This window comes from Herpailurus yagouaroundi, unplaced genomic scaffold (genome assembly GCF_014898765.1).
Source record: "Herpailurus yagouaroundi ecotype Mexico unplaced genomic scaffold, PumYag 140, whole genome shotgun sequence".
Taxonomy (NCBI): domain Eukaryota; kingdom Metazoa; phylum Chordata; class Mammalia; order Carnivora; family Felidae; genus Herpailurus; species Herpailurus yagouaroundi.
In genome coordinates, this window is record NW_024412395.1 from 88,099,127 (window position 1) to 88,113,898 (window position 14,772).

General features: G+C 36.6%; 1 protein-coding gene across 7 annotated transcripts in view; it reads right to left on the bottom strand.

Moving 5' to 3' along the window:
- KANSL1L (KAT8 regulatory NSL complex subunit 1 like) overlaps window positions 1-13,449 on the bottom strand; it is a 133,838-nt gene extending 120,389 nt beyond the window's left edge. For 2 of the 7 annotated variants that reach the window (XM_040476112.1, XM_040476111.1), the window contains exons 1-2: window positions 10,926-11,435; window positions 9,671-9,708 (exon numbers count right to left, since the gene is read on the bottom strand). In XM_040476112.1, coding sequence (XP_040332046.1) covers window positions 9,671-9,708; window positions 10,926-10,942 — 55 coding nt within the window. In that variant the 5' untranslated portion in view covers window positions 10,943-11,435. Of the gene's footprint in view, window positions 1-9,670; window positions 9,709-10,925; window positions 11,443-13,332 lie in introns of those variants that run through there. The other 5 variants (XM_040476114.1, XM_040476116.1, XM_040476110.1 and 2 more) reach the window with 5 other exon arrangements.
- Between the last annotated feature and the right edge of the window lie 1,323 nt (window positions 13,450-14,772).

Here is a 14,772-nt window from a genome sequence, read left to right on the forward strand (position 1 = left end):
CAACAAAGTATTTTTATAAATTCAGGTATGTACAGTTGACCCTTCAACAATGAAGGGGTTAGGGGTGCCAACTACCAATGCTATTGAAAATCCATATATAATTTTGACTCCCCAAAACTTAACTACTAGAAACTTTACCAATAATATAGTCAACACATTTCACGTGTTATATGTAATATATAGTATATTCTTACACGAAAGCTAGAGAAAAAAGTTATTAAGAAAATACATTTATAATACTATACTTATTGAAAACATACTGTGTGTATAAGTGAACATACACAGTTCAAATCTATGTTGCTCAAGGGTCAACTGTATATTGTTTTTTTTCAGACATAATGCTATTGCATATTTAATAGATAACAGTATAGTAAAAACACAACTTTTATGCACTGGAAAGCAAAAAAAATTCATTTGACTTGCTATATTGCAGTATTTGCTTTGTTTTTTGGGATCTAGAACTAAACCCACAATATCTCCAAAGTAGGTTTATCATCAACATGAAAAAGTACCTGACATACAGTAGATGCTCAGTAAATACCTGGTGGATAAATAAGTGGTTACCATTATACTTAGAATAAAATCCAAAGTCGCCCTTTCTATGATCTACAAAGTTCTACATTATCAGGTCCCTGAATGCTTCATATGCTACAGCTCTCTTCTTGGATTTACTACACTCCAACAACACTGGCCTCTGTGCCACTCTTAAAACACACCAGAAAGTCCCTGCTTCAAGGCACTTTGTAATTCTCTCAGCCTGGAACAATCTTCCACAGATAAAATGGCTGGCTCCCTCAATTCATTCATATTTCTGCTCTACGATCACCTCACCAGAGTCTTGGCTTGACTAATACATGTTAAATAGCTTGCGCCCCTCAACTCATGACACTCCATTCCCTCATAATGTTTATTGTTCCTGATAGCACTAATCATTATTTATTATTTTATTACATTCTATTGAGGAATTTATTTTAAGAGAACTATATTTTGGTCAATATTCTAATCACTGGCACTGAAAACAATGCCTGGTACACAAAAATTGTCAGATATTTATTGACTGAATTAATAACAAACGAGTCATGATTTTGAAAGGTGTTCAGAGATTTAGGTAGTAATAAATAGCAACAACACCTATTTTAATTATTTTTAAAATAATATATTAGGAAAAGGAGAATTGTTCAAAGAGCATCTACGCAAAAGCCTAAGCATTACTTCACCATTAATGATGAAAGACTGAATGCCTTTGCCCTATGATTGGTAATGAGTCAAGGTGTCTGTTCTCACCACTCCTATTCATCACCATACTATTGGCCTAGCCTGTGGAATAGATGAAGAAAGAATAAAAGACACATATTGGAAAAGAAAAAGTAAAACTGTTTATATTCACAGATGAAATGATTTTCTACATAGAAAATCCCAAGAGATCTATACAAAGAGCTCCTAGATCTAATGAGTTTACTAAGGTAGCAGATAAGGTCAAGATACAAATATCATTTGTATTTCTAAAATTAAAAACTGAAAATAAAAAACACCAATTAAAAAAATCAAGGAAGACCTAAATAAATGGGAGTGATACACTGTGTTTATGTATTAGTTTATTCAATATTGTTAGAGTGTTAATTCTTCTTAAACTGATCTACAAATTCAACACAATCCCAATTAATCTTGGCAGAATTTTTTGCTGATATTAACAAGCCAATTCAAAAATATACTGGAAAAGGCATGGAACTAGAAACTAAAACAAGAAAAACAACAAAGCTAGAGGATTCAAACTACCTATTTACCTAAAGTAGTCAAAATAAGTGTGGCACTGGTAAAAGAATAAACACTTAACAGAAAGAATACAGAGCTCCAAAACAAACCAGCACACATATGGTCAACTGATTTTTGACAAAGATACAATGGCAATTCATTAGTAAAAAGGCTAGTTTTTTAAACAGTAAAAACTAGTAAAAAGTTTTTAGTTTTAGTAAAAACTAGTAAAAAGACTAGTTTTTTTAAACATTGTTCTGGAACAGTAAGATAACCGTATGCAAAAACCTGAAACTTAATCCATACCTCACATGTTATATAAAAATGGTCACATCCAATAGAATGGATCACAGACATAAAAGTTAACTTAAAATCATAAGACTTCTGGAAAAATATGCAAAAGAAAATCTTTGATTCTGGGTTAGACAAAGATTTTTTGGATAGAACGCCAAAAACGTTATTCATAAAGAAAAAAATGATAAACTAGACTTCCTCAAAGTTAAAATACTTGATAAACTAGACTTCCTCAAAATTAAAATACTAAATAAACAAAAGAAATTATTCAAAACGTAACTTAGGAGTTTCTGACATATATATGCACAAGACATATGTTTAAGTTAGTAGAAATCAGATGTGCATACTCCTGAAAGATAAGGAGTTACCATTCAGGTTAACTCTAAATAATGGTTTCAATCATTACATAGTTTTAAATTGTTAACTATTTTCAGTCACCAGCTCATTTTTAGGCATAATGGACAACTGGTTAGAGGCAGATGCATAAGGAATACTGATTTAGAGCATAAAATAATGAATTCTGCAAATTCACCTCAATATTGAGCTAAACAATTCCTGGTGACTGATGTTGATTTGTCCCAAAAGTCCAAGTTCTTGAGTTTTCACACTACAGGTGGCAGTCAATTGTTCAACATACTGTAGCTTTTTCCCCCCTAGGAGTACATACACTACAATGTGTTGATGTGGACTCTACAGCCATAATTTTCTTGCAAGTATTTTGGAATGATATATGTTTCTAGTATTTTTGTGCTTGCACAGAGTTTTGATGATGGTTGCTTTTTTCCTTATTTAAGGAAAAAAATGGCCAAACAAATTTTAAAGACTTACAAATACCAACTATAAAAAAATGCCAACACGTTAAAAAAAAATGACATAAGCTTAATTCCATAAGCTGTATTCCGCATGATCACAATTATTTTATAGCACTTAAAGGTATCTCCAGGATTCAGAAGTCAATTTAAAAAACAAGACAGTGAGAATATCTGGCTACAACTCATCTGGTTTTCATTGGAGTATAAAGACTGTCCATACCACAACATGTTATTTATAGAGAAGTACTCATGAATGGCAGCTGAAAACCAATTTCATCTTTTAAAAACAAAACAAAATAAAAACTTCCCAAAAGTTACAGAAATAAACAAGTTGAAAAAAAAAAAAGAATTAACTTTTTAAAAGCAGAAAATGAAGAAATGGCCAACTTTGAGTCATAAATATAGTTTTGTCTATTTTTGGTAGAAGCTAGATTTTTAACCTCCATTTAATATATATTCAATCTAAAACCAAACATTTAACAATTCAATTTATACACATTTATTGATCAACATGTAACAGACACTATCCCAGTTACTAGAAACATAAGAGTGAACATGAAAAATAAGGTTTCCATTCTCACAGAGCTTACATTCTAGCAAATGGTAGATATAGAATAAATACACAAATAAGAAAATATCAAGCAAATAAGGATTCCATAGTGTTTTTGTAAAAAATTAAAGAGTGATACAGCATGCCAGCATTGGGAGTTAATTTAGATTTGTAGATGAACAAAGGCCTTTGTGTTGGTGACATCTGCTCTGAGACCTAAAATGACAATAACATGCCAACCAAGATTTGGGGGTAAGAGCCTTCCAAGAAAAAGGCAACTAATAAAAACCTCGAAAGCAGAAATAAATTTGTTGTGTTTGTGGAACAAAAATAAGAAATATATCTAGAATATAATGAGCCAGAGAGAGAAAGTAAGAGGAAATAAGATCAGAGAAGCAAATAGTTTGCACAGACATTTTATGTAAGTCAAAGGAAAACCACTGAAGATATTTGGATAAGGTAGTAATGTGATCAAATTTACATTTTTATTTTTAAAAAATTACTCTCTAGCTGTTCCATAGAGAAAAGGTTTGTATGGAGAAAGAATGGAAATACCTTCCAGGAACAGAAGTAGGGAGACCAAAAAGCTACTTGAAGTAATCTAAACAAGAGATGGTACTGGTGGCTTAAACTAGTGAGGTAGTTGAGGAAAAAGAAAAAAAAAAAAAAAAAAAAAGGATGAATCTAAGATATGTTTCAAGACAGTTAACAAAACTTTTGTCAGCCAAGATTTCGTGGGGCCTAAGGTAAAGAAAGCAATTAAGTATGACTCTTAGATTTTTGGGTTGAGCAACTGAGTGGTTAGCGATGTTATTTTCTGAAATTGGGCAGACTTGGGGTAACAGGTGGTTGAGGGAGAAAGAACTTTCTGGGTTATGTTGAGTTTGAAGTACCTATTAGCCATCCAAGTGGAAGCAGTCAGATAAACAAGTCTAAAGTTCAAGCAAAAATTCATAGTTAGAGATATTATTTTGGGAAGTCGTTGGTTATAAATAGTATTTAAAGCCAAAGGACTAGAAGAGTTTATCTAGGGAGAGAATATAGGTAAAGAAGAGAAAGGAGCCCAGGATCAAGCCCTGGAGTGCATTCACATTTGGGGGGGGGGGGGGGAGGGGCACAAAGGAGGAGGAGCTACCAAAGAAGAAGAGTCCTAAAAAGTCCAGTCGGTAATGAGAAGGAAATTCCCAAGTGTGTGGCAACTGAGATCTCAAAGTGTTTAAAAGTATATAAAGAAAACAGGAGCAGGTCCATCAAATTACAGTGAAGTCAAATAAAATAAGGATAACAAAGTGACATATGATATATTACTTTCTAAGCAATCTGTTGAAAAGCTTTGCTTTTTCTCCGTTAAGAGTGAATTAAGGAAATACCCAAACCCAGCTCCTTCTAGCCATCCTGCTCTTACCTAAGAGGAGGAAAAAAACCCCAGAAGCATTTGTGCAGTTCACAGCCCAGGGGCACAGGCTTCCTAAAAGACAGACCTAATCATCAGACTACAGAATGCTTCCCCAACATCTTAGTAAAGGGCTACTTACTGGAGTTCCTTTTACCCAATACATCATGTCCCCTTTTTCGACAAGAAATTATAAGGCATACCAAAGGGTAAAATATAGTTTGAAGAGACAGAGCAAGCATCAGAACCAGACATAGATATGGAAGGAATGTTGGAATCATGAAACTATAAATTTAAAAGAACTTAAACAACAAGCTATAATTAATTTGCTAAGGGCTCTAAAGGAAAAAAAGTAGATGGCATGCAAGAACGGATGCATCATCATAAAAGCAAAGACATGGAAATTCTAAGAAAGAATCAAAAAGGAACTAGCAAGATCAATAACACTGTAACAAAAATGAGAATGCCTTTGATGGGCTCAACAGTAGACTGGACATGGCTGAAAAGAGAATCTCTGAGCTTGAGGATATGCCAACAGAAACTTCCAAAAGTGAAAAGCAAAGAGGAAAAAGACAAAACAACACAAAACAAAACCCAGGGAGAGAACAACCAAGAACTGTGGGAAAACTACAAAATGTGTTTACATGTAATGGGAATACCAGAAGGCAAAGATGAAAAAGAACTATTTGAATAACAATTAAGAACTTCTCCAAATTAATTTGATATCAAACTACAGATTCCGAAGTTCAGAGATCATACAAGACAAATGCCAAAAGTAAATTAAAATAGCATATGTCACCAGATAAATGAAGCACTATATTAAAATTATATTACATTAAGTTATACACAATAGCATACTCACAATACTTCATGTAAAAATTTTTACTAAAAATTACTTATCATATATATTTTTCCCACTAAAATGAAAGCCACATGAAGGCAGGGTTTGAATGTTTTCATTCAGTACTGTATCCTATAATATTGTTTGGCACACAGCAAGCAGGCCCTTAATTTCTTCAACTAATAGCATCAAATATAACAAATTTACAATTGACCCTTAAACAACATGGGTTTGAACTGTGTGGTTCACTTAAATGTGTTGTTTTTTTTTTCCAGTAAATACAGAACAGGTACTGTAAATGTATTGTCTCTCATGACTTTCTTTACAACATTCTTTTCTCAGGCTTATTTTATTGTAACAGAATATATAGCACATATAACATACAAAATATGTGTTAATCAGCTATTTATGTTATGGCTTCCAATCAACAGTAAGCTATTAGTAGTTGAGTTCTGGGGAGTCAAAAGTTTTATGTAGATTTGTGACTGTATGGGGGTGGTCAGGACCCCTAGCCCCCACATTGTGCAAGGGCCAGCTGTATTTTAAAATGTCAAGGAAGGGGGTGCCTGGGTGGCTCAGTAAAGCGGCTGACTTCGGCTCAGGTCATGATCTCAGGATTCTTGAGTTCAAGGCTGCATCAGTCTCTGTGCTGACAGCTTGGATCCTGCAGCCTGCTTCGAATTGTGTCTCTCTCTGCCCCCTCCCCTGCTTGCACTCTGTCTCTCTCTCAAAAATAAACAAACATTAAAAAAAAAAAAAACATTTTATGTCGAGAAAGGAGGTACATGAGATTTTACTATGAAAGGAGTCTTAAGGCTAGGAAATAGTAGTATAGAACATTGCTGTCCAACAAAAATATGATGTGAGTTACACATTTAATTTTAAACTTGCTACTTTAAAAAGTAAAAAAAAAAAAAAACAAAAACAAAAACCATGAAATTAATTTTAATTCCACTGAACCCATTATACACAAAATATTATTTCAATCTCTAATATAAACATATCTTGAAGGGATATTTTATGTTTTATATGTTTGCTAAGTCACAAAATCCAGGGTTTTTTACATTTAGCATGAACTCAATTTGGACTAGCCACATTTCAAATGCTTGATAGTCACATGTGATTAAAGCCTACCTTACTGGACAGTACAAAGTATAAAGTATATAGTCCCCCTAAGTAAACAAGAATCAACCATTAACTAAAATATTTCAGTTCCCAAAGTTCTTAGCTAAACATATTGTTTAGTATTTTTAGACACTAATAATATTTTATGTTATCCAAAAAGAATATAGAAAAGGCAAATCCTTAAAAAGCTTTCAAAGAAGCATCTTGATCTTATGAATATCTAGTTTCTAATTATTCTGGGTTCTATTATTCAGTTTCTAATCATGCACATAATTGTGTGGGGAACAACGCATTTAGACCTTAGCTAAATCAAAGAAATTTCTTTCTAGCTGCTAAAATACTGTAAATACTGTACTCTATTTACTGTAGGGACCATTTATTTCATATGCACCTAAGATAATCAGGCAAAACAGGCCCCCCTTCTAAGAGTTTCATATACAGGACTTTAAAGAACCTGAAACAGGTAACAGAGAAAAACTAAACTCCTTTTGACCACAACATAAAAAAGTAAAATATTAAGCAAACAGGATTTAAGAAACAAAACTGCAAGCTTAGGAACCAACCAGTACCCTTTCAAAGAAAGCAACTAGTCAGATTATTCTGATTATCTGTCAAGAAGCAACTGTTCTCGATAATCCAAAAATCAACTATTTCCTGAGCATGAATTTCGTTTCTGTGTTTTTACAACAAAGTTTTCAAATAACATTTCAATTTAAATAGTAATTAATTAATTAAATACCTTAGCACATCCAAGCCCCGACATTTTGTGTGTGGCAAAAAACAAAACCAAAAATCCATCTGTTATAAATCTGTTACAGATAATCCACTTAACTAAATAACCCTACAGCCAACAGTCCATTTTTCCAAAAAATACAAACCAGAGAGAAAATTGCAGTGAAACAAGCCAAAGTTTATGCTTTTTTTTTTTTTTGGAAGTTTATTTGAGAGGCAGAGAGAGAAATCCAAGCAGGTTCCATGCTATCAGCACAGAGCCTGATGCAGTGCTTGAGTTCATGAACCGTGAGATCATGACCTGAGCCGAAATTGAGTCTGATGCTTAACTGACTGAGCCACCTATGTGCCCTCAAAGTTTATGCCTTTAAAATATGAACATTTAAAAAACACAAAAAATCAAAACTTTTTGTCTTTTGTTTTGGCCATACTAAGCTTCATTATTATATACAATCAAATTAATCCAGTATAAAAAAGAGTCTAAAGTCTGTATCATAAATTCTGATATTTGGTCTACAATTTAATCCAACACATTTATTGTGAATTAAGAAAGAAATTAGTTGCTATATTACCACAAATAAAAAGCTTTGCCCTGATGTCTACAAAATATTTCCATTAGCAATTTAATATTTATAAATCAGATTTATGAATTTAGCATTAATTAAATGTAAAACGGTCCTGTAGACATCATGAGATAAAGTAAATATGTCATCCCTCAAAACTGGCATGTACGTAATGAGATACTTACGATGTCAATAATTACTGAGTTGGTCCCAACACTTGGCAGATCAAATCTTTACAATATGTAAGTCACATATACCAAATAACGTTTGGCATACATTCTTTAAAAAAAAAATCAAAAGTTTGTTAATCTAGGAGTGCATGGGTGACTCAGTCAGTTGAGCATCCAACTGTTGATTTCAGCTCAAGTCATGATGCCAGCATTGTGGGATTGAGCCCCGTGTTAGGCTCCGCACGAGTGTGGAGCCAGTTTGAGGTTCTCTTTCTCCCTCTGCTACTCCCCTGCTCCCACATGTGCTCTCTTTCCCTCTAAAAAAAATAATTTTTTAAAAAAGTTTGCTACTCTAGTCTATCTTCAGAATTGAAACTGATAGACAATTTAGATAAGAAAAACCATCCTTCCTTCTGAAAATGAACAAAAATTAAACGCCAAATCTGATTTTCCACCCCCTAAAATACTCCAGACTTTGACTATGATTTATTTTCTAGCACATGAATGTATATCCCACAGAGTCCATGGAAAATATCCTATTCAAATCTACCTAGAACATTAATTTACTCTTTGAACTGGAATCTGGATAATCCCAGTTCTCTTAAATGCAGTAACACAAACTAGGAATTACAGTATCACAAATAAGGCAGACTCATCTACAAGTTTAAAACAATAAAAACTACCAACAACATTATGAGAGAGGGAGAAGCCTGAAGTAGGGACAAAAGTTATTTTCCACAGTTACAACTTAAATGTGTTTCAGACAGCTGATCCATTATAAAAGTAAGAGAAAGAAAAGGGAAAAAAGCCAAATTCTCTTAGCAAAGTATGAGAGAAGCTCTTTCAAATATTAATAAAATATTTAAAAATTCAAAATTTTAAATTTATAACTCATAAAGAAAAATTCCAATTAAAACAACAGAAGCAATGAAGAGTTTATACTGGTATAATTTTACTCCTCAAAAATAAAGGAACTGATGGAAGATATAAATATAAAATAGTGTCATGTTTTCAAGGTTTGTTACATGCAGGCATTCTCAATTTACAGCAGAAAACACTGCAGTAATTGGCATGACCAGGGTACAGTTGGCTCAGTACTCTGTACTCAGTAATGTTTATAGCAAGAACTTCTTCCACTTTGAAAACTATCCCTAAAAAGGAATTCTCTTTGAAGACTAAAGGAATTTAATTAAAGATAAAGCCACTTGGGTGGCCACATAACACATCAAACAGATCATACTTCAAGCAGAATTATTACTATTCAGTTATAAGTGCATGACTCATAGGAATATAAATGAAGGGTTTTTTTCTGTGTACATCCGCTTGGATCCAGAAATTTACATTTAGAAATACACTCTCACATTTGTTTCAATTTAATTTCATGTCGTTAAACAATGATTAATGAATGATCTACTACCAAATAATTTTTTTTAATTACCTTGAAAAACATGCTTGAGAATTCTTGGACTTATAGGACTGGAAACAGACAATAAATACAAGGTGCATTACAAATATTAATAAAACCTCAATATTATAAATGAATTCATTTTCTCCCAATTCCGAATACTTATAGAGAACTGCCACACGTGTGTAGAAATAAAACATGCTTCTAAAAACCTTCATTACGAATCAAGTATTAAAAACCTTCACTACGAATGGTCTTCAGATTTTCATTATACTGTCAAGTACAATATTACCATGTTTATTAACATTTGGTTTTTTACTTATCCTACATGGAATAAGGAGCACAGTTCATGGAAATCTCTCTTTAAGACAACATTTAAGAGGAACAAAATTAAAAGAAATCGTGTGTAAATGATACACCCTCCTTGCCTTTCTAAATTGAAGATAAAATACAGAAAGTAATGTAAGATTGTATTGATAATTTGGGGTCATCCCTATATACAGCATTCCATTAAAGTACTGTAATACAGTCAGGACTTTAGGATAGAGGTAGAAGATGATATGCTTTAAAGTCAGTAAATTGGTTGCAAAGTCCCTATTACCGGTCACTTCTGTTGCAAGTAGCCCCATTCCTTGCAGTTTATAACTTGAGGAACTCAACTAGTAAACAATCCTAAACACAATTCTAAAACCAAAAGAAACAGATTTCTGCCTCCTTCACAATCTAATACAGTATAGACAAATGCAAAAGGACATGAGAGGAAAATAACTGAATAAAGGAAAATAAAAAGTACAGATACATATAAAGTTTATGTAGGTTAAAGGCAGTAAAAGATGTTATAGGCAATAACTGGTGGACTATCAAGAACAATGTGAATAAAACAAAGAAACTTCAGACATTAGGCTTTAAAAAAAATAATAACCCAGTAAAGGCTACCTGTGAAACTAGAATGATCAAAATGAAATTTGTAAGTGAATTCTATACAAGATAGATAAATGAATAAAGGAAATGAAATAGTTTAAGTTTGATAAATGGCATAAAAACTGGATGGAGCTCTCAGATAATGTAGCAGTTGAACAATGAGAAGTCACTGGACCTTTTAGTAGACATCAGTGAGTCCCCCACATGAACGGAGTACTCTAATGAATCAATCACAATGACGTACGTTGCCAACAATGTACTGGTAAACTCAATAAGACAAAAAAGGCAAGACATCACTTCCTAATCTTCCAGAGGTCAAAAAGGTAAATATTAATAGCCAAATGGCAAGTATTCACTGATCACTCACTTTGTGATTAGCAGCATGTCAAATATGAAACACACTCTTCTCCTTCCAGCAGCTTACAAGTTAGGAAATAAAATATATGGGTCACAAGACATCAGTGGAAAAAAATTTAATGCAAATTAAAGCAAGATTTTTTGTTTCAATACTAATAATAACTAGAAGAGGAAAAAAGATATAATGTGAGGGTGGCTCATACACTAGATACACTGTGTCATACTAGTTACAACATTCTGGAAGGTAGTTTGGTGATGTTCAAGAGCCTTACACACACACACACACACACACACACACACACACACACGGACTCTGACCTAGTAATTTCTCTTTTACAAACCTAAGGGGGAAAATTTTTTCAAAGATTTATGTAAAAGGTGATTCTCTGTAGTGAAGTTTACACTTTAGCAAAACATCAGAAACATCCCAAACATCTGCCAACAGGAAAAATTTTAAATATGATAGTTACATGATATAATTTTAAGCAACTAAAAATAACTTTTCAAAGACTAATGACATTGGAACTTTTACCAAGTAGAGTTAAATGAAAATAACACATGAACCCAGTTATAGGGAAAATACACAAACAGGCAGAGAGAAACACAAATTGTATTTTTCTTAGTTGCACTCATCTTTATTTTCCAAATTATTTTATAATAAGATTAAGTAAGCAATTGCTATTTAGAAATGGCACGTATGACGCACAAAAAATAAATGTAAAAAATAAATGTGATAGAACTGGCCTGGATTTTTAAAGAATCATGTGAAACTCTAGAAGGGCTGGGAAAGAGAAATAATGGTCACCTAGGTTAAAACTACAGAAAAATGGTGGCAACCTTGACACTGATCTGAGTAAATAGGAGGAAAGTGGAGAAGAATAAAAAATAAGTTACAACAGATATTAAAGATATTCAAATATATCCTATTTCATGATTCATTCACCGTTTATACTCTTCCAGTATACTGGATTAAAAAAAACAACAACTGACTTTTGCTATAAAACCGTATTCCTTGGCAATTTCTGTATTTGTAATGCTTGGTGAAGATTTTTACTAACAGAAGGTATTTAATTATCATAACAATCTCTTAAAGCAGGGATAGTATTATGAAACTATCTGCAAGACGAAACAAACATTGAGATGAGAGGGGTTGTGACTTGCCCAAGGAAACAGCTAGTTAAAAACTGGAAACGGCAGAAACCACTCGACGCTAAACCTCTTTCTCAAGTAATCTACATTCCAGAATACCAAGTTTTTCTCCAATATTGAATTATTTTTAAAGCCTCTTTTACCTAGTCAAAAAACACCGCCAGTTTTGTCTGCAGTACTGGTAAATATCTCTTACGTTTAATTGGTAGGTAACAAAACTACCCCAATCCTGCATTTTAAAAACATTCCTACAGACCCAAACTCAGCACCAAGTTAAGCAAACGGAGTTAAGACGAAATAAGTTACCCTCTTAAACCTCACCAGCTGACTAAAGTTTGGGGAATCAAAAAGGAATGTGCTTCCCTCAGTTAAAAAAAATAAGAAGAAATCGCCAAAACCCCCCACCTCCCCGCGCCGCGCCTCACAGCTGATCCGAGGTAAAGGGTGGAGTGGATCTGCCGGGCAGGGAACCAAACAAACACTAATTCTCTCGAAGTTAAGAAAGCATTACAAGCGGGTCCATCCAGTGCCTTCCCTCTTGTATGCAAAGCTAGCCTCTTCTTTGATGACTAGAAAACAGCTTTGTATTTCTGGCTACCAATCACCACATATCCTCAAATTTTCCAGCAACGTCGGTCCCTTCAGAACACCTAGAAGCAACACAAACTTGGCAACACCATTCCTTAATAATTCTTTAGACTCCTCTCCACCCCATCTAATTCCAAAGACCAAATCAACGTATGCCTGAAACAAAGTATAAAATAAAGAAAACAAGGGTCACATCTAACACAGCTCCGCTTCAGAGCTCTCCCAAAACAGCCGACACCACAACCGCACCCGGAGAGGAGCGGCCGCTAAATCAAGGGGCGGGCCCAGGAAACCACGTGTTCTGCCTTCTGCGCACGCGCCAGCCAAAACAAAAGGGAGTCCTGCCAAGCCCCTCCCCTGCCCCCACGTGACCGCGCCTAGGACCGCCCCCACCCCTCCCTCCACTCCTTCTCTCCCCTCCCCTCAGCTTCTGCCAAGGCTGTTAGGTTTAGCCGTTTAAATTTGGCTGCGGTCCGACCCCTGCCCTAGAGCGCGATCCTGTGCCGGGACCCAGAGTCCAACGGCCGAGAGGATTCGGGGGGCGAAGGGGCTGCCGTTCGGCTGCCGGGCCCGCAAGTCCACCCGGCGGTCTTCTCCGCTCTCCCCTCCCCGCGCTGCCGCCGTCCCCGGCAGAGGAGACCCACCCCCCTCAGCCCGCCGCTGAGACGCCGGCCACTCGCCTGCTGGGGCGCCCTGGCTCCCCTCCGCCGCCGCACCTTCGGTCCGGCCGTGGTGGGGGCTGCTGAAGTGATCTCTAGCTGCCCGCCCGCCTCCCCCCACCCGGGGCGCCGCTGACTCGTCTCCAGAGCGTGCCCCGCTCCTGCCCCGGCCGCCGCCGCCGCGGTTTAACAGTCCGCCCGCTACCCGCAGCTCCGGGCGGCTCGGGGACGGAACCCTGCCGTGGTGGAGGGGCAGTAGGCGGGGCGCGACGCCAGCCAATGGCAGCGGGGGAGGGGAAGCGCCATGCAAATGAGCGCGGGTGGCGGGGAAACCCCGGCAGGGGGCGGGGCCTGCATAAGCGACTTGGAGCGTTCTGGAAGTGGCTGAAGCGCAACGCCCGAGCCCTGGTGCAGAGGCGCGGCGGCTCCCCGGGGGCGGGTTCCGGGTCGTTCTCGCTTCTTGCCTGTTCCCTTGCCAGCGGGAAACAGGGACGCGCGCGCGCACACACGCACCGAAAATACGGGCGGGCGACTTCCCGCCCTTGCTTTGCTATTTCAGTACCACCGTGACAGGAAAAGCAAATCGAAGGGAAAGTCGGGCTGCATTACGCCCTACCGCCCGCGCTCGGGCTGCGCCGGCTCCTGGCGTCCCGACCTTCCCGTGTTGCGGCTTGAGGGGCAAGTTTTAAAGCTTTGTCACAGTTGCCAAATCTATACGTCTCTTTGCGTTTGCTTGTATACACGCTCTGCGCTCAAATCCAAAGTCATAATTCTGTACGACCCTCGAGAGGCCCTGAAATAGGGTGACAAAACTGTCCTGGATCCAGCTGGGTCGTTTTATGGTAAAACTCAGCAGCCCCTGGCTCAAGCATTTTTAAATCTGCACAAAGCTAGTTTGAGTGGCGGTAGAGTTAGCTATGTACCGCAGTAGCGCAAATAAATAAACCGGGTTTTGTGTGGAGATAGTTGGCCAGGGACACATAAAAACGTTTCTGAGAGTTGCACCTGGCCCAGCGCTCCACTCACAACTAAACTACACCCGGACATTTCCCCACACGCGCACTTTTTTTTTTTTTAAATAAACTTTTTAAAATCTAACTCCTTAGATGATGTACTACAGGTTTTCTTAAGCACCTAATTTACACATAAAAAGATTTAGGGAATAAAGCACACTAGAATTTTAGCTCCAAAAAGACAAATGGCATTATTTCAACCTTATTAATTGGATAAGATCATGGCAGGGGGAGGGGGGAGTCCAAGGAATTGGAGTTACAACAAAGGGTAAGGCATAACACAGATTACTGGAATTAGAAAATAACTGCCTCGTTCTCGATTTTTCTAGTGGATTGGGCCGTTACTGCAATTACTTTCTATGACAAGCTGCATTTATAGCAGAGAATGCTTTCTGAAAATTGTCCATGACAATAATTGCACCTTCATATGGGGTAAGGGAAGAGTTTC